At 36.5% G+C, this 20166-nt stretch overlaps 5 protein-coding genes across 6 annotated transcripts; 3 read left to right on the top strand and 2 right to left on the bottom strand.

Moving 5' to 3' along the window:
- The first annotated feature begins 4347 nt into the window (after window positions 1–4347).
- On the top strand, window positions 4348–8840 carry LOC113706940 (serine/threonine-protein kinase AFC3). 2 transcript variants are annotated; one of them, XM_027229022.2, is made up of 12 exons: window positions 4348–4680; window positions 4885–5008; window positions 5714–5740; window positions 5829–5982; window positions 6075–6123; window positions 6546–6660; window positions 6833–6924; window positions 7005–7149; window positions 7429–7493; window positions 7600–7697; window positions 7815–7917; window positions 8107–8840. In XM_027229022.2, exons 1-12 carry the CDS (start codon window positions 4579–4581, stop codon window positions 8242–8244), a joined length of 1212 nt encoding a protein of 403 aa, XP_027084823.1. In that variant the 5' UTR covers window positions 4348–4578; the 3' UTR covers window positions 8245–8840. The 2 variants fall into 2 exon arrangements, with proteins under 2 accessions (XP_027084823.1, XP_027084824.1); XM_027229023.2 differs by lacking the exons at window positions 6833–6924; window positions 7005–7149.
- Window positions 8841–9048: 208 nt separating this feature from the next.
- On the bottom strand, window positions 9049–9926 carry LOC113706100 (putative ripening-related protein 1). The gene has a single exon (XM_027227988.2). The coding sequence runs from the start codon at window positions 9727–9729 to the stop codon at window positions 9145–9147; it is 585 nt and encodes a 194-aa protein (XP_027083789.1). The 5' UTR covers window positions 9730–9926; the 3' UTR covers window positions 9049–9144.
- Window positions 9927–10848: 922 nt separating this feature from the next.
- Window positions 10849–12923, top strand: LOC113707407 (uncharacterized). Its single transcript, XM_027229718.2, has 2 exons — window positions 10849–11257; window positions 12285–12923. Exons 1-2 carry the CDS (start codon window positions 11058–11060, stop codon window positions 12748–12750), a joined length of 666 nt encoding a protein of 221 aa, XP_027085519.1. The 5' UTR covers window positions 10849–11057; the 3' UTR covers window positions 12751–12923.
- A 485-nt stretch (window positions 12924–13408) lies between these two features.
- LOC113706461 (putative pentatricopeptide repeat-containing protein At3g15130) lies at window positions 13409–17034 on the bottom strand. The gene is made up of 2 exons (XM_027228365.2): window positions 14866–17034; window positions 13409–14784 (listed from the first exon to the last, which is right to left on the bottom strand). The coding sequence occupies exon 1, from the start codon at window positions 17032–17034 to the stop codon at window positions 14956–14958; it is 2079 nt and encodes a 692-aa protein (XP_027084166.1). The 3' UTR covers window positions 13409–14784; window positions 14866–14955.
- Window positions 17035–17462: 428 nt separating this feature from the next.
- On the top strand, window positions 17463–19716 carry LOC113706462 (pentatricopeptide repeat-containing protein At2g20540-like). Its single transcript, XM_027228366.2, has one exon. The coding sequence runs from the start codon at window positions 17463–17465 to the stop codon at window positions 19062–19064; it is 1602 nt and encodes a 533-aa protein (XP_027084167.1). The 3' UTR covers window positions 19065–19716.
- Window positions 19717–20166: the final 450 nt, after the last annotated feature.

The following is a 20166-nucleotide window of genomic DNA, read 5'->3' as shown; positions in this document are numbered from 1 at the left end:
AAAAATTGGTTTTGATCATATAAAGTTGAATTGGTCTTATTGTATTTCTTTACAAGTATATTTTTTGTTTCAAATTTATACTTTTACAAGTTATGACTTTATAATGTGGTGGCACTACTTAAGATTGCCTTTTAGGTTGTGGTTTTTAATAGAGTAAATAAAGTAATTTAAGAGTATTTTTGTTTAGTAAAAAGATCAAAAGGATAGTTTACAGTTTTTCAAAATTTTGTCATACAAATAGCAAAAGTAATGGAAGTAAGTAATATTTTTAAAATTTGAAGGATATTAAGTGATATTAAGAAATATTTTAGGGAAGTTTCTAATATTATACCATTTTCAGGAGGCGTATGGAATCTTGATTTCTAATTTTCTTTTGGGTGACGACAGATTCCTTTCTGGGCTAGTTGGATTGGAGATTCTGTGGGCTGCTATGATCTCATGTGTATGATTCGTTCCTTTTTTTTTTTTTTTTTTTTGTCAAAATGTGTATGATTGGTTCCTGGTTTATTTCAATTTTCATGGGAACAATAAAAGAATGGATAATAGCACTTAACACTCATGAAGTTTTAAAATATCACTTATCCCTTTTGATAATTATAAAATAACTATATATTAACCTTCATTTTATGCATAACACACATATCAAATAAATGGAGTTTAAATTTAAAAAAAAAAAAAAAAAGCAAAAGTCACTTTTTTGTCTTCTCCTTCTCTCCAAGATTTTATGTTTTTTTTTTGGATGATTATGCAATTTTTTGTAAATTATTGTAAACTAATTTGTTTTAGTGATTGTGATAGATTGCAGTACAATTTCTTTGGTTATTTGATTTGATTTTTATAGCAATTTAGTGTAACTTAAAGATTTAGGTCATGGATTAAGAAGAGGTTAAAAAATAGCATTCATAAAAAATTGGTTTTGATCATTTAAAGTTGAATTAGTACTAATGTATTTCTTTAAAAGTATCTTTTTTATTTTTAAAATTTGTATCTTTATGAGCTATGACTTTATAATGTAGTGGTAATACTTAAAATTGTTTTTTAGATGGTTGTTTTTTAATAGAGCAAATAAAGTGGTTTAAGAATATTTTTATTTAGCAAAGGAGCAAAAGACTAGTTTAGAGTTTTTAAAGATTTTGTCCTGCAATAAAAAAAGTAAGTGATATTTTCAAAATTTTAAGGGTATTAACTGATATTAAAAGAAATCTCGGGATAGGTTTCTAATATTATCCCATAAAAGAACTTCTGACTTTGTGGGGCCTTGACGTAAATGACTTAGCACTAGCTAATCATGCATGCAGTGTGGACATGATGAGGCAATAGTGTGTGTATGGGTCTTATTCTTGGTCCCGTTGGATATAATTAAGGGACAATTACACGTACACTACCTAAGGTATGTGAGAATTGCACACATAGATCCCTGGTAGTTTTAGCAATTAATTTCACATATTTGTCCTTGTCCACTAAAAAATAATCTGTGCATTTGATAAAGCTCAAACCTAAATGACTCAATTATTCAAGTCATTTACTCTCTACCGTTTAAGCTATAAAATGCAAGCCTTCAAAATTGTTGCATCTCTCTTCCTTGGCCAACCTTCTACTATGTCTAACTTCTAGTTCTATCATCTTTGCCTACTCTAACATCCAATACAATTGGACTCCTTCAAGTTAGTATGCAATATTCTTCCTTTTTTTGTAATTATTGTTGTTTTATATAACTTACTAATTCCTTCTACCCTTCTCTCTATCAAGTTTTAGTCATTGTCTTTCAACCTATGTTTGGATTAGCTGTTTTTAAAAAATTTTACTGTAGCACTGTATATAAAAAATTTTTACTATAAATTTTTTTTTAAATATTTGATATATTGTATAGATGAGATGTTTTTTAAGTTATTGTGTATTAATGTAACATTATATTTGAAAAACTTGTTTATAAAAAAATGACTAATCCAAAAGAAGCAATCATTATTTATAGGAAAAATCGTCCAAAACGTCCCTCACATTTTATAAAATAACTTTTTTCATCCCTCATTTTTTAAAATGTAATTTTATGTCCCTTATATATTCACATCGGTCAAATTTAGTTCCTAATTAGGTTTTCGATTATTCTTTGGTCGGAATCCATCACGTGCAAGGCATGTGATCATTTTTGAAGGGTAAATTTGTCAAATTATATTTTACATAATCTGATCTATAGTCCTTCACATTTTATAAAACAAATTTTTTCGTCCCTCACATTTTATAAAATAATTTTTTCATCCCTCACATTTCACAAAATGAATTTCTCCATTCCTCACATTTCAAAAAATGAATATTTCCATCCCTCACTAATTATGTATATGAGAGAATCTTTTAAAAAAAATGTGTGTGAATACATTTTGTTTAAACACATATATATGTCTATTTAATTTTACTTAATAATACGAATAGCATAAATATATGTATGTGTCTATTTGATTTCACTTAACAATACGAATACCATATATTATACGTGATCATTTGATTTCATCTAGTATTAGCTAGTAAATAATCTTGCATTCATTGTCAAGTTGGCCAATAAATCTATTTTCGATCAAAATACAATAAGAATATGCAAATTAAGGTTCTATTGGTAAATATTAGTCATAATCATAAAAAAAGAGAAGATAGCCCACAAGTTGGACCTAATTACATACATATGTTTATACTATTATTATTAAGCAAAATCAAATAGACATATACATGTATTTAAAAAAATGTATTCACACACATAATTAGTGAGAAATGAAATTTTCATTTTTTGAAATGTAAGGGATGGAGAAATTCATTTTGTGAAATGTGAGGGATGAAAAAAATCATTTTATAAAATGTGAGGAATGAAAAATTTTATTTTATAAAATGTGGAGGATTATAGATCAAATTATGTAAAATATAATTTGACAAATTTATTCTTAAAAAATGATCACGTGCCTTGCACATAATAGATTCCGGCCAAAAAATGATCGAAAACCTAGTTAAAGACTAAATTTGTCCGATGTGAATATGTAAGGGATATAAAATTACAATTTTAAAAGTGAGGGACGAAAAAAGTTATTTTACAAAATATGAGAGACGTTTTAGACGATTTTTCCTTATTTATAATAAAAAATTCCATGTGAGTATATGTGTTTATCAAGTGCCTTTAGATTAGGTATTAATGAGCCTGTTTGAATTGCTATTATATGTGTCCCTTTTTTAAGCCCCCAATCTCCATAACTACTAATGAAAAGCATTATGTAAAAATGTTTATATTTATCTCTTGCTATTTGTACGATTAGGAGTCTACTCGACTAGTTGTTGATTAATTTAGATGTTCTTAGAGATTGTGACAAGAATGGGGTTAAAGGGGTGGTTGTGGCTTGTGTGAAAGGCAATAAATTAGCGGTCGTTAATTTTGATGTTTTTTAAAAAGGAAAATAGGATGGTGACGGTAACTTACCACATAGTTATGGACAAATCATCATCACCAGTATATAACCAAGAAATTGCCAACTGGCATCTTTTGTATATTCAATTTGTCATTCTCTATTTTTGACTCAACGCCTTTGTACTCCCCCTCGCTTCAAATCCTCTATCTCCAAAGAAGTCTCTGTCCCTTATTTATACAGCTGCCACGTATCTCTAATCTTTTGTTAACCCAAACTCAAATAAATTTTAGATTAAATAACTATTTCTTACAAACAAGTGAATTTTGGAATAACTAAAATTTAATTATAAACAAGAAAATATTACCTGTGACAATTGCGTTGAGAACAACATACGTTGGCTATTTGGTTCCCATATGTTTAAACCATCTCTAATACCAGTAGGACCTTCATGCACATGCTTAAAAAAAATGTAAATGAATAATTATATCATCAAGACTCAAAAAAAATTATATCAGCATAATATCTAATTAAAAGCTTGCTTTTCATGCAAACAAACCCATGGTTTATTTAAGTTTAGGTTAACAAAAGATTAGAGACACATGACAGCTATATAAATAAGGGACAAAGGAGACAGAAACTACTTTAAATCCTCTCCCTCGGGTATAAATTTTTTTAAATAAAATTTTTATCTTTTAATTTTTTTTATATCACATACATTATATCACCAAAAATAAGCTTCATAATTATTTCAAAGAATATTTCAAATATTCTGATATTCAAACTTCTCTGGAGTCTGAACTCCAATCTGACCTCAGCCCAAAAGTACTTTATCATCCCACTCGTCCAAATGTAAACATTTGAGCCCAGCACCAAACAAAATGAGACTGTCATTGAGCCCAATCTTTTGTCTAAACGGAAGGCCCACCTCTCGACAACTTAGAAAGCTTGCTATTAATCAGATCCGAATCTTCCGTACCACAGATGAAATTCACAGATTTTCTTTTTCTTTTTCTGTTTCTTTTCTTTCTTCACTAAATTCTCGATTACTTTCCCCAAATTTTCCACCTGATGATAGCATCCTCCGAAATTCATTAAGTTTTTGGCTTAAATTTTCCATCTTGTCTGCAGAATAGCGTCTGTTTGGTTGCAGAGAAGATCAAAATTTGCGTTCTTGAAGCCCCAACAAATTGCAGAAATGGTAGGTATTGAAGCCGAAGAAAAAGTGGAGCAGTGCCAACAAACGAGAAAACGACGCCGTCTCACCTGGGACGTAGCTCCTTCGGCAGAACAACCTGAGGTACAAGTTCTTTTTCCACTAGTAATCTTTTCAATTTCCAAGAATTAGGTTTAGGGTTTCTTCCTTTGGGAAATAGAAACCAGAAAATGTGAAATTTTCAGGATAATGTTTTCTTCTTTTTTTTTTCCAAATATATATATTTTTAGTTTGTTGGGTTTATGGAAACTGTTTTCTTTTTCTTTTTTTCCCCCTGTTTGGATTTAGGCTGAAGAGGGAGAAAATGGGCGGAAGCGTTGGGCGTTGGTTCGCCACGTGTCTCCACCGAGGAGAGATGATGATCCAGAGGGGCATTATGTGTTTAGTATTGGGGAGAATTTGACTCCAAGATGTGAGTTTTTGTTTTGTTTCTATTTTGGAAGATCTTCTTTAATATAACTATGGAAATGTTGTGGGTTTGTTTGTAAGATCTGTTGGACATACTTAAAAGTTTGCATGGTTTGTTCACTTTGGTCGTCTTTCTTGCTTTCTTGTGATTGTTAAGTTTTTGAGTTCACTGATGGGAGGTGAAATGTCAAATTTGGTTTAGTTTAGATCGATAAAGTTCTTAAGATTGGTTACTTCATTGATGATCAGTGGTGACGTCAGTAGTGACATTGTAGGTAATTGAAAAAAGAATCTTTTTGAACATTGAGATAAACAACAACTTAACAAAATCACTCAATTTAGTTAGATTGGACTAAGAAAAAGAGTTGTAACTTGGAATAGTCATCCTCAATTGGAGCTTTTTTGTTTCTTCAATTGGATACTAGGAGTAAATTTAGGAGTTCAGTGCTTTGCAATTGCTTTGTATTTTCATTTCCTCGTTGGTAATGGTGATAGTGCAGGTTTTGACTGAAAATTCTAGTTATTTTGTCTTGTTTTAGTTTCAGTATATGAGCATTTTCACATAATGCTATCAAGCTTTTCCATTTCTTTACTATATGTTATTTTGGAAAATGGGTGTTATATTTTTCTAATACTGCTTGAGCTTGTTAAAATTTTGCTTCTTACAATCAAAATGTTGAGACCTGTGTTCCTTCGTCTCCTTATGCAGATAAAATACTCAGCAGGATGGGTGAAGGTTAGCTGTGACATGCCTGCTTATAACACGACCTTACCTTTTTTGTCAATTCTTCTTGAACAAAATCAGCAAGTTGCTAGTGCTGTAGGCACATTTGGCCGGGTTTTGGAATGTTGGGATCGTGAAGCACGAAATTATGTGGCTATAAAAGTAGTTCGCAGCATACACAAATACCGTGAAGCAGCAAAGATTGAAGTTAATGTACTTCAGTGTCTTGCTAAGAATGATAGAGGCAACTCACAGTATGTGATTACTATTTGAGCAGTGTTCTTTATTTCCGCACCATAATTAGCAATCCTTGATTTGCAATAATATGGGCTTTCTGTATGCGCAGTTGCGTGCAGATTCGAAATTGGTTTGATTATCGGAATCATATATGTATTGTAAGTATTCCAGTGATGCTGCTTAAGCAATACTTAAACTTCTCTTTCCTTCTATGGCATTAAGTTTTGCTATTGTGGGGTACCTATACACTTCTAGATGTTAAGCATAAGTTGTCTTGACTCTTGAGGCATTGAAGGATACGTCGAATGCATCACCTGTCTTAATTCTTCCAGTCTTGCTTTTCAGGATACATTCTACAGTCCTGTTTCTTGCAAACTCTTTAGGTTTTTTGGTCCTTTCTGGTTAAACTTTGACCACCATGCTATAGTTGTAGTGTATATGCATGGTCTTCTGGGTATATGCAGTTATTAGAATTCATTGTTTATCATAATTTACAGTTAATTTGTCAATAAGTCTGTTAGTAGCAATGATGGGAGCATGACAGACAATTTCGTTCAATGCATTTTAATGGTGTTATCAGGTGTTTGAGAAGCTTGGACCAAGTTTATATGATTTTCTAAAGAGAACTAAATACTGCGCACTTCCTGTGGATCTGGTTCGGGAATTTGCACGCCAGCTTTTGGAATCTGTAGCATGTCTGTTGACTGATCTTTGGTCCATTTGTTTTCTCCAAACACCATGTTGATTTATCTTTCTTACCAGTTGCCAGTTATTTCCTTTGGTCTTTGCTATTCAGGGTTTGGTTGTTTACTAATATGTTTCTTGATTCCATTTAAGATATTAATGATCATTTGTCATGTTAAACAGATATGCATGATTTACGGCTAATTCACACTGACCTGAAGCCAGAAAACATACTTCTTGTGTCTTCTGATTTTATAAAGATCCCTGGCTGCAAGGTGCATGGTCTTATCTTGTTAAAACTATTTTATAACTATAAACTGTATTTCTTGTATTAATTAGCTCTTTCACTGTACAGACAATTTCAGATGAAACTAATTTCAGGTTGTTGCCAAAGTCAAGTGCTATTAAGCTGATTGATTTTGGTAGCACAGCATCTGATAATCAGAACCATAGCTACATTGTCTCCACGAGGCACTATAGAGCACCTGAGGTTATTTTAGGTAAATGGTCACTGCTGGAACAGAAACTTTAATATATTTTAGTTGTGCGCATGTTGCCTAGCCAAATTAATGGAGGCAGAAATTGCTGGAAACCTTGAATGAGGACAGAAAGTCTGTGTGTGTCTATATAGGTTGGCAAATGGGTGTGCATAAATGAAACTTTACTGTCTCTAAGAGGGTTCCTTTGAACATAGTTGACGAGTCTGTGAGCTGCCTTCTATGTATCTACGGACAAATACATGTATCTTACTCATCCTTATAAGTTTCAACTTCTTGCAGGTCTTGGATGGAGTTTCCCTTGCGATATGTGGAGCATTGGCTGCATACTTGTTGAACTTTGTTTGGTTGGCCTACTTCATATTTCTGTTTTTCTTCAATTTTCTTCTTCCATTTAACACTTTTAGGGGTAAACAACCTGTTAAATATGTCAAGTTTGTGGATATTGTTTAGGGTGAAGCATTGTTCCAGACACATGAGAACTTGGAGCACTTGGCAATGATGGAGAGGGTATTAGGCCCTCTTCCAGAGCATATGACTAGAAGAGCAAAGTAAGTAAAAATTTATGAGCTGCCTCCAAATATCTCACATTTCTCATGATTGTTTTTTGTGCTTCTTTGCTAGTTTAGTTGTTCTTTTCCTTCAATTTTTTGGGGTTGTTTTTGCAGCCGAGGTGCAGAGAAATATTTCAAGCGATCACGGCTAAACTGGCCAGAAGGAGCAGTTTCAAGGGAGAGTATCCGAGCTGTTAAAAAACTGGATCGCCTAAAGGTCTTACTGGTCCCGTTCCTTTCTTGTTGCTTCCATTTTCCGCCTGGTTGCTTGTGCTTTTTATATGCTTGCCATTGACTTATGGAGTAGAATAAAATTCGTATGCTGAGTTCTAGTCAGCATGATTTATTCAGTTGTCGTTTGCTGTCTCAGGGCTCTTATCCTACCTACTTTACCTGTTTAATGCAGAATCTCATATCAGGGCATGTCGAATTCTCCAAATCCTCGTTTGTTGACTTGTTGCATGCATTGTTGAAGTTTGATCCATCTGAGCGTCTCAGTGCTCGACAAGCTCTTGATCATCCATTCTTTAAGGAGCCAACTTAAACTGCAGGGAACTGTGTAAAGAGCAAAACTTCACCATGTTAATGTGTGTGGGCAATTTTGGAAGGTTAAAGGCGTGGGCTTGCCAATTGCCTGCATTGCTGTTCTGTTGTATATCTTGAGCTTAATCGACTGCTCATTGGCATTGCCATTTCTTGGGCTAATCTATCGAGGGCCCAATTTCCCACTTTCGCCGAAAAGCGTGAGAAGAATGTAGAAACCTGCCTGCTGGGTTTAGTTTTAGAGTTGCCTGGTTCAGTGATCTTCTTGTGAAGATTTTCACGTAAATGCTAGTATATAGGTAGTTGGAATATGCAGTAATAATCATCAACGATCTTGTGCTTCTCATGATGGGAAGGCTTGACAACCAGAACATCTGCAACCTTGGGATCACGATGCTTCTCTTTCGAGCTTGTTAAATTCCTTAAATGTAGAGGATCAAACTGTACATTTACATCCTATGTGTGGTGTTTGTGATACTCAAGCTTGTACCGTATGTGGTGGAGCTGGGTACCATATGGGGTTTCTGTTCTTTTCGTGGAAATTTGGTTCGAACGAAGATGGAAAGGAAGCAAATAAAGAAGATCCAGTTGGTGAAATAGTCAATTTAATTGTTACTATATGTCAAAACTAGTAAAATTTTCTCTTCCAACATCTTATATGTCATAAATGCCTTTCTAGCTCTTAATCTGCTTTTCCAATTTGTTACTTGTACGTGTGCAAGTGCGTCAATTCCACCCCAAATCAATAACGCGGTACTTAACTACACGTCTATGCTATGCAGAAAAATGGTACATTCCTTGGGTCTTTAGATAAAATTCATTTTTCTGCTGTATATAGCAGGCCCTCAAGTAGATCAAATAAGCACATATCAATGACATATAAATGTAGCCACAAAGAGGATTAGTCCTCGGACCAAGTGATTTCAATAGAGCCAACATCATCAGGATCAGAAATACCCAAGGCTTCCCACACAGCTTTTGAACCATCAACAATGTTGTTAGGACATGGAGGCTGGTAGTCATGGTCGTCATCACATCCCATAGTCGAGTCACATTCATCGACAACCATGGCTTGTACGCTTCGACCATTATACCTAACGGTGATGTTGTTGAAGCACCTACTCCCTCCATCGTACCATCCAGTCGAAAGAGCCACGATCGGTATGCTATTGGAGTGGTAGTTGTCATCACACTCTGATGGACCGCCACCATCTCCACCCTTCTCAAAGCTGTTTATAGTAAGAGTAGCTCTTGTTTCTGAAGTAATTGAGGGCGAACACTTGTATGTTTTGTACTTCTCGCCTGCCTTGCAGCAATCAGAATCATTTTCTTGATTGCATTGCCCTGGAGGGGGTGTTTTGCCTGTAATCGTCCCGCTTGGCCTACAGGCCCCAAGTTTGGTAGGCGTAGCCTCTGAAACATTGAAGTAATTTGCTAGGAGAATCAAGAGCAGTAAAAGGGGTGCTGGAAAAGTAATGCTTCTCATTTTTGGTTCTTTAGGCAGGCAGCAGGTATTGAAATGTTGTTTGATGGATGATGCAGTTACAGGATCGAATGAGGGGTTAATATACAGTTCTGACAAGTAAAATGCCAAGACTGTGCTCAAAGATCATTTGGCTTGTGATCTCTTGCATTCAAGAAGTCCAAAGGAGAAGTCAAGCAGATTGTATATGGCCGTACGCGGCATGCCATTATCAGTGCGAGTGTGAAAGTCATCAGTCGCTAGCAAATGAAATAACCAAGTTGGCACGTCAAGAAGGTATTTCTCTTTCAACTATACTTCCACGGCCGGATCAGGTCTTTTCCTGAATGATAATGTGGCAATGTTAATAGTAGAAGTCATGACAAAAACTGACTTGAAGAGGATGGAACATGGATAATGGTTGTCCCCTTTTTAAGTCAGGTTATGGATGAAATATTTCTTGATGCTACTTTAGTTGTCTTGAGTAGAGTATAAATACCTCATTATTTGGGAAAAAATTATTCAATCGCATCATAAACACGTTTCCTAATCATTTAATTTTCTTTCTAAATATCTTTTTTATTTAACATACATTATATCACAAGAATATTCTAATTTATTTTAAAAAACTGTTCAAAATGGTCATTCAACTAATCAATACATATTTTTTGTGATCAAAAGATGTATGTTTTCAATAGTTGAGTGACTAAAAATGAAAATTTTTATTAATCGAGTGCCTAAAAAACAGACGTTTTTATTAGTTAAATGATTTTTTTCCATCAAGAAATTAAAAATGTGCATTTTTCATTTGTGAGGGACAAAAAATTATCACCACACATATAAAGGACTTAAATTATACAAAATCAATATGTTAGAGACGAAAGAATAACATTTCACATATAAAGGACGTAAAAGGTACAAAGCCAACCTGTGAGAGATTATTTCTATGATTTTTTCAAAAAAAAAAAAGACTTAGATACCAAGATTGGAGAATCTATATAATTTAGTGATTTTTTTTTGGCACATTAAAAATGAAAAAAAATAATTTTATCAACAATTCTGAAATACCACAAATGCCCTCAAACATGCTCCTATTTTCAATTTTCACTCTCGAGTCACATGACTGTAATTGTTAACTGCGGAAACAGGCAGATTTGTAACACTGAAAACCCCAGTCGCTGCTGTGGAAGGAAAACCCAGAAGAGCGAAAGGGTTTTATAAATCCAGGCATTTGCAAGAAAAAAACCCTAATCAATCATCTTTACAATCGTTCTAATCAAACAAGATTTTCATATAATTAAGACGCATATACAGACATTCAAGAGTGTGAGTGTGGGAGAAATCTGGGAAAAATGTCGTTTAGGTCGAGGGAAATGGTGAAGAGGATAGTGAAGAAGATAGGGGGTGAGAAAAATCTGGCACCCGGACTCAAAGATGAGCTCAAGAAATCCGTACCCAATTCCAAGGTCGTCATGGGTCGGGCCAACCGCGGCCTCTACGCCGGCCGCCATATCCAGTTCGGCAACCAAGTCAGCCACGACGGCGGTAACAAGTCCGTTCTCCTTTTGCAACCTAAATCACATTTCATATCTCATCGCCATACTTTAGACATCTTATTAGTTACTCCCACCCTGTTCATTTTCGTACTTTCGGTAAAGTTTTCTCATTTCGACTCTTTTTCTTTTTGGAATTTATTTTAAATTTCTGGGCTTTTCGACATTTTAGTGCTTTGTCATCTTTTTTTTGTTTATTGCGATTGTTTCTTGACCGGGAGAAATGCGTCCGCTGGGTGTGTTTGTGTTTTGGTCCTTTTCATTTTATGGGAATTTGTATTGTGTGAAAGATAGTGGAGGAAATTGGAAAGCGTGTTAACATGCAATTTACCGAATGTTTACTGTGTGATGCTTGATATGCTATGTGTTTAGAGTTGTATTTGAAGCTCTGAACTGTACATGGAGAAATTAGATACTGGCCGAGCAGATGCTTTGATGCTGAGAATGAAAAACTTTCATATTTCTGATCAAATGCAGTTTGACATATACCACTTTGGAGGAATTTAAGATGACATTGATACTTGAATTATAGCATTTCCAGTTCCTATTATTAATAGTCCAAGATCAGAGGTTTTTTCTTTTTTCTTTCTGTGGTGAAGTGTCTGTTGATGTAATTATCTAAGGATCCTTGTCACTGTTTAGTCAATTGAATTATGATATGAGGGTGTGTCAAGGTATAACCATTGAAGTCACATGGAGATACGGAACTGGTAAGCAATTTTAACTCCTTGATCTTTCAAGATGCCAAATTAAGCATTCACTGTGTTGATAAATCTGCATCTCTGTTTTCTCAATGAACTTTAGTACGAGGACAGAACAGGATTCAGTAGTGCTTTGTGCTAAACTGCAGGAATTAACCAAACTTTCTAGAGCAGTTATTGCAGGAGCATTTACAAGTTTTTGTGCTCTACATAGATTCATTTTGTTGTCTTTTCCCATTCTAACTAAAGGTATATCTAGGAAATTACCTATGAAATGATGAGAAATTGACCTGCCAGAGAACTCTTTGTTTGGTTAAACTGATAGGTCAAGGAGGTCATGGAAGCCCAATGTACAGGATAAGCGGCTATTCAGTTACATCCTAGATCGTCACATTAAGGTAAAAGTAACCACTCATGCCCTCCGCTGCATAGACAAGGCAGGTGGTATTGATGAGTACTTGCTGAAGACACCATACCATAAGATGGACACTGAAATGGGACTCTACTGGAAGGCTAAGATTGAAAAATTGTATGAAGAGCTTGGCGAAATGGAGGTTGTTTTCTTTTCACCTGAAGATGAAGCCAAATTTGAAGAGCAATTTAGAGAGTTGAAGCTAGAACAGAAGGCAGCCCGCAGGGAAGCCAGGAGAAAGATGTATGGTTGGTCAGGTAAATCAGAGGCAATAGACGAAGGAAGAGCAGATGCCGAGGGAACTCATCAAGAAGCTGCCAGACATGGAGAAGGAAGCTCAGATGCTGATATTCATGAGCCCCAGGTTGCCAATGCTTGAATGCTGGATTGTCTCTTGCAATGCTGTTGGATTTTAGTTATAGTTCCTTCACATTCTGAAACTTCAATTTTGTTGTATATTTTGCAATTTTGGAATCAACTCCCGTATGTCAAAGATGATGGTGCAATTGGCACTTGCCATATGACGCAGGAACTAGTAGATCTCTTTTAGCATATGGATTGGCATTCTTACTTAATGGGGTTTCTGTATATAAAAATGTGCCATCAGATTTGATAAAGAGCCTCTGCTGAAAGGGGGGCGGTTTTGATCGTCAATATGACGTTCTTAGAAATTAAAAGTTAGTTCTATAATAATACATTTTCTAGCATCTAGCAATTCAAGTAATTTCCATCTCTGATTCATACGAGGCATCTTTTTAGTTGTTTCCCCCCCTTTTTTGGGTCAAACGTCAAGATGCAAGGCATCTAATATATGATCAAGTCATGTAGAAGGGTAATAACAAAAAAAGCCATGTAGAATGCCAGGTAATAATAAAAAAAGCCATGCAGAATGCATAGGCTAATCATGTACTGGTACAGCCTTGGTTTGTGACTACCATTCTTCATACTTGTGTTTCTGGTTTTAAAGCATCCAGTTATTTATTACCCTGCGTCTCTGCTGTTCTGCGAGTGAAGCACACTGTGTCTTTAGAAAGTAATTTGCCTAAACGCATACAACTCGAAGGATGTTCTTGTACCAATCAACCTCTCGATTTCTAAGAGTTTGATTTTTTTTTTTTTTTTTTCATCTACCAATCATTTACTGCAAAGTTCTCGTACCTATAGTGTCCTTTTACCACCTAAGTGCTTGAAGAGTACGCTGGCACAGGTGGAAAAGGTCACAGCACACCATGACAATGCAGTGACTTCCACAAGGATATCTAAACCGTTGAGCAGTGGCAGCTGCAAGGTTAGCATCCCATGTTCTGGCCAGCTAAAATGGAATGTTCTCTGGTGACTGATTATCTCTTCGCCATAGAAATTCTTGTCAACTGCCTCAGGTACCAGTCCAAAATTTGCGGGCATATGGCTAACCTAGCATTTGAGAGCTACAAGGCTGAGGTGAAGTTCCGACTTGAAATCCTGTTCTGCTTCCTCAATACTGGTGTTTTTTGAGATGTTGGAGCTGGAGCTTATGGAGGACACATCATTTATAGCGCTAGTGATTTCGACTGCAGCATATCTGATGATATACCCGCCTCAGTATTTCAAGGCTGAAATTGAGCACCGCAAAGCCAAAAGTTGGAATTTAGTAACTTTGTGCTTTTGATAGGGTAAAAAATCTTGTTTGACATGAGATTAACACACTCAGGTCGTCCAGAAGGTAAAAACTTGTTACAGCTGTCATTGCATGGTTCAGAAACCATAATAAACTGATAATTAATGACATGCCTGCTAATGTTTAAACAATATTAGAAAAAAGCAAAACTGTCTCTTCCCCGTAATTGGCATCAATGTTGGCCAAGTGTTTTCACAGCATCAGTGGAACTAGCATTGCTTGTGATAGATAAGACAATTTACCATAATTTCCTTTTGAAAAAATAAGAGACGTGGAATGCTGCAAATTGGAAGAATGATCCATGGACTCTCTGTAGTCACAGATCAGCTGTGAATCTAATGATCTGTTTCATTTCAAAATGGATTACCCCAAAAATAACACATCTCAGATTCATTTCTTCAAATATATACTTGGAAGATGATTCATTTATCCTCATTGCTCTGTTCTGCATCAATTGTAGCGAGGCTTTTTAGTTCATGCGACTCACCTTTGGCAGCAGAATTCATCTATTCATATGGGAAGTACGGCACTGTCTTTCTTCCCAAGGATTTATGTACCTTTGGAGCTGACTCTGATTGCACTGGACTGCTCAATACTTTCTTTTACTGAAAGACAAGACGTCATATGGACTGAAAGCAATGGAGCTAGGAGGAGAATTCACAAAAATCTTTCATAAGGGACAACAGATAAAGTATCAATGGATATCTCCAAATTTGGAGAATGGAGCCTGTTCTAACATCAATAATCAGCCAAACTCTACACAAACAAGAAGGGAGAGATTTGGGTGGATTTTGCATGTGAAAGACGGCGAAAGCGAATGCAGTACAAGCAGCTCACCTATTTTATCCTGTGGGGAACCTCTTTTCGGTTCTTCTGGAAGTCCTTTCTTTAAGCTGTATTTCTGTCTAGTGTATTTCATCTTTCTGATTACCAGTAATCTTTACAAGAACAGATTCCATTTTCAAACTTATGGAACCTATTGGCATCTCTAATCAGAAACACCTTGCTCAAAATCATTGACAGACCCTTAATAAATTCATGACAATCCCCACAAACCCTCAAGTTTTTGAAAATTCGAATTGGCTTTTTGTCATCTAGTCCACCACAAACCAGAGCCAGTCCAATGGCCAACTTCTCACTGTGAAGTCTCAAGCCTTCTTGCTTTGACTCCTCTTCAACATCGTGCAATGAAAAACTTGTGTCATATGCATAACCTATCTCTTCTTTCATTCTTTTCTCCATTTCTTTCAGAATATCATGGATGCTTTCAAAAAGTGGGTGTGCATCGTCTCCGTTATAGAAGAAGTGGATCTGTTTATCAATTTCAACCCAACTACGTCCTGCTTCTTTCTTCAGACCTTTTGCCTTCACTATTCCTCTTAATTTCTCACACTCTTTCCAGCAACAAGCATCAGCAAAAATATTTGACATCATGACATAATTAACTGGATTGTCACTGTCCAGTCTCAAGAGGATTTCGCCTACTTCTCTTCCAATCTCAACATCTCTATGAACTCTGCAAGCACTAAGCAATGTCTGCCATATGCCTATATTTGGTTTTAGAGGCATGTTCTCAATGAGATGTTTTGCTTCTCTCAAACGTCCAGCTCGACCTAGGATATCAGCCATGCAAGCATAGTGCTCTACCCTGCGTTTTAGTCGATGATCGTTACAAAATCTTCTGAAGTATTCTTGGCCTTCTTCAACAAGTCCAGCATGGCTACAAGCTGAGAGTATAGCCAAGTAAGCTACTGCATCGGGCTCAACATTTTCCAACTGCATTCTCTTGAATAGATGAATAGCTTCGGTACCAAGACCATGCTTTCCGTATCCCGTGATCATAACTGTCCAGGAAATGACATTTTTTGCCAGCATATCACAAAAATACCTTTCAGCTTCTCCTATCAGACCACATTTGAGATACATATCAAGAATTGAATTGGCTACAGAAATGTCTGTACGGGTAGGTTTCTTTTCTGCATATGCATGCATTTGCTTTCCCAGCTCTACAAGAGCAAAATCTGCAAAGACGCCCATCATGCTTGAGACTACAAACCCATCAACAGGAATACTACTATTCCGGAGCTCTCTGAACAAGTCCAGGGCCACAGATAGATTCACTTCCTGAGCATATCCTATTATTAGCGCTGTCCAAGATATAACACTCTTCTGTTCAACGTCATTAAACACCTTATGCGCTTCAAATAAACGTCCACATTTGACATACAAATCAATTAGAGACCCTGAAACGATTTTCTGGTTAAGAAAAGGGATTCCTCTCACAGTTAGAAAAGCATGGATTTGAGTTCCCTCAAGGATGGCTCCAGAAACAGTACAAGCTTTTAATGTGCTTGTGAATGTGTATTCATCTGGTATTTCTCCCTGTTTTTGCATCTTTTTGAACAACAGCAGAGACTTCGCACCCTCCCCTTCTAGGGCATAGCCAGCTATCATCACATTCCAACTTATTAAACTTCTGATAGGCATAACATGAAACAAATATTCAGCATCAGATATTTGTCCACTTCTCGAGTACATATCAATGATCGAATTCCCAACCACAGGATACCACTCATATCCTCTTTTACTACACAAACTATGAATCTGCTTCCCGTTTACCAGAGCACCCAGAATTCCACATGCCTTAAAATTTGTCGAGAAAGTAAATTCATTAGGCTTAACGCTTGAAAGTCCCATTTCACGCAAGAGCAATAAGGGTCGTCTGGCATCACCCTCTTGCAAATACCCACACATCAATGCTGTCCAAGAGACAACATTCCTATCAGGCATTCTATCAAACACAGCGCGAGCGAATTCAATCCTACCACATTTTCCATACAGATCTATGATGTCGTTGTTGATCATCAAATCCAACCCATAACCCTTTCTCACTACAGCTCCATGAACTTCCTTCCCCTGATCATACAAAAAATTCTTGGAGCATTTTCTTAATAGTTCAGCCAATCTTTGACGTTCACTCATCAACAAACTTGCACCTTGCTGCATTATACTACCAAAATACTGTTTGCCTCTTTACCTGAATTTCTGAAACGAGAATCAAACAACTTAAGCACCACTTCTCGAGTCTTTTCCCTTTGACTTTTGAAACGCCAAAAGATTGCCAGTTTAGTTACCGCGGCACCTCGAGATGTCATATTCCGTTGTTCTGACAATTCAGTCTAGTGACCCTTTCTCGGGAATGAACCCCAAAATGTAATCTGTGAGACCTGTTCGATAAATTTCCTGAATGAGGAGTATCTATATGCATCTATGTGTTTGTTTCTTTGTCTGCATCAGAACTTCAAGTTCCAACTAATAAAACCAGAAGCCTCAGCTGGCAGCCTGGTAGAGTTACTCCTACTTTTGGATAATTCCCAGAAAAAGTTTGGTTTTATTTAAGTTGTTTATTGGCCAGCCAAGCAGGATTCTTGACAATGAGAGGGGTGGAAGATATGCTCTTGCCCATGTTAAGAAATTGCAAGAATATGTCACACTTGAAGAGAGTACATTCCCAAATGATCAAGTTTTCTCTCGCACAAAGCAATTTCTTGGTGACCAAAATGGTGGATATTTGTGTTCAAATTGGTGAAATACAGTATGCAAGTTTGCTATTCAGGCAGGTTCTTGAGCCTAATATTTTCTTGTGCAATGCTATCATTAGAGCCTATACAAATAAACAGATGTATCTCTTGACAATAAATGTATACAAGCAGATGCTAAAACAGCCACAGGGTGAAGAGCCCATTTTCCCTGACAAATTTACATACCCTTTTGTTCTTAGGTCTTGTGGAGGACTTCTGAATGTTTGTTTGGGGAAACAAGTTCATGGGCATGTTTGTAAATATGGGTTGAGGTCTAATAGAGTAATAGAGAATTCAATGCTTGATATGTATGTGAAGTGTGATGACATGAGGGAGGCTCATAAGTTGTTTGACGAAATGGGTGAAAGAGATGTGATTTCGTGGAATAGTCTCATTTCTGGGCACATAAAGTTGGGTCATTTGAGGAGGGCAAGGTCATTATTTGATGAAATGCCAAATAAGAACATTGTGTCTTGGACAGCAATGATCTCCGGGTACACAAAGTTGGGGTGCTATGGTGACGCTTTGGATGTTTTTCGGAGAATGCAAATGGTTGGTGTTGAGCCTGATTGGATTAGTTTGGTTGCCGTATTGCCAGCTTGTGCACAGTTGGGTGCTCTTGAGGTTGGGAAGTGGATTCATTTCTACGCAGAGAAAAAGGGATTTCTGAGAAAAACTTGTGTATGCAATGCACTGATTGAAATGTATGCAAAATGTGGGAGTTTGAATGAGGCTTGGCAGTTGTTTGATTGGATTTCAGAGAGAGATGTCATCTCATGGAGTACGATGATTGGAGCGCTTGCTAATCATGGACGAGCTAATGAAGCAATTGAATTATTTGAAGAGATGATTAGGGCAAGGGTTGAACCAAATGAGATAACCTTTGTTGGTCTTCTATCAGCTTGTGGGCATGCTGGTTTACTGAACGAGGGTTTAAGGTACTTTGACTCTATGAGAAATAATCATACCATAGAACCAGGGATAGAGCACTATGGATGTTTAGTTGATCTTCTTGGGAGGACAGGGTGCCTTGAAAGAGCTCTCAAACTTATAAAGAGCATGCCAATGGCGCCAGATTCAGCTATATGGGGTTCGCTGCTCAGCTCTTGCAGAATTTATCGGAATCTTGAAATTGCCGTTGTGGCAATGGAGCGTCTCTTAGAGCTTGAACCAGATGACCCAGGGAACTACGTCATGCTTGCAAATATTTATGCAGACCTTGGAAAGTGGGACAGTGTTTCAAGAATGAGAAAATTTATTCGAAGTAAGAGCATGAATAAAACACCTGGTTGCAGTTCGATTGAGGCGAACAATTCAGTTCAAGAATTTGTATCAGGAGACGATTCAAAGCCATTTACCAAGGATCTGTATTGGATACTGAATCTGATGGCATCGCAGCAAAGTGAAACCAATGATCAGATAGATGCTATAACCATGTTAGAAGATATTAGATAAATCATGCATGGTCAGAGAAGCATTCAAAATTTACTTTTGCAGTATGCCGTGGAAACTGCAGACTGTCATTTCTGTGCTCTCTTCAGGAGTTCTGTTGGTGGAAATGGCTTTTTAATAAAAACACAGAGCACTTTGTTGGTAGAGGGTGATTTTCTACCTCTTTCCTCAACAAATTAGGTGCAAGTTTGAAGCTTAAGTAGTTGCATTGAAGCTTGGGGGCTGGGGGCCAAGCATCTTACAATTATTAAGCTAGACAGCCTTAGAAGCATGCAGTTTCAAATTATAGAATTAGCTTTGGAAAGAAAGAGTCAGCTCAAAAAGCTTTGGATATCCTGCTGTCAATGCCTTTTAGAAGGTACACGAACTTTAACAGCTCCGAAGGTTTCTTGCTCCCATATGAAGGTACACCACACCACCTTTTCTTCTAGCAATAAAGTTTCAAGGAGCACAATCAGTTGGAAATGCTCTCTTTTTTTAGTTTGGTAGTTTAGGAGAAAGAAGAATATATGTTTGTATTCTGAATATGTTGATATCTTCCAGACTGTATGATCTACCATCAATCAAAAATTTAACTACAAGATGTAATCAACTATCATTTTGGTGTTATTATCAATCCAATCTTTGCAGGGCAAAGGCCGCTCTACTAACAGTATGTAATTATGTTATCATAATTTTGGTACTTTAATCACGTTAACAATACTCTAACTATGTAATTACGTTTTTCTTTTTTGGCTGGGTAAATCAGTTTATATATTCAGCTAAAGTTTTCATTTGTAGGTTCTATTAGCAGAAGAACCGTTCCAGGACTCGCATCATTTTAGTACACGCTAGAACAGCAAGCCTACAGAGGTCTTTTTGGTCAGTTACAAGTACGCAAATCACACATATTCTGCATTCACTAGATGAATGTCAAGAATTAAAAACTCATACTTCAGAATACTATCTATCACTGAAAAAATAGGAGCTGCTTAGCAGCTTCCACAGCCCCCGAGTATGTTCTCTCATTCCTTGATATTTATTAAGGGACGCTGAATCTCCAAGGCAAATCTTTACAAACTGGTAAAGCGCAGGGAATGAAATTCCCCTCAATTTCTGCATCAGA

This window comes from Coffea arabica, chromosome 8c, assembly GCF_036785885.1.
Source record: "Coffea arabica cultivar ET-39 chromosome 8c, Coffea Arabica ET-39 HiFi, whole genome shotgun sequence".
In the NCBI taxonomy this organism is placed as follows: domain Eukaryota; kingdom Viridiplantae; phylum Streptophyta; class Magnoliopsida; order Gentianales; family Rubiaceae; genus Coffea; species Coffea arabica.
Note: the sequence above shows the minus strand (reverse complement) of the source record. Positions and strands in the feature narration are given on the sequence as shown.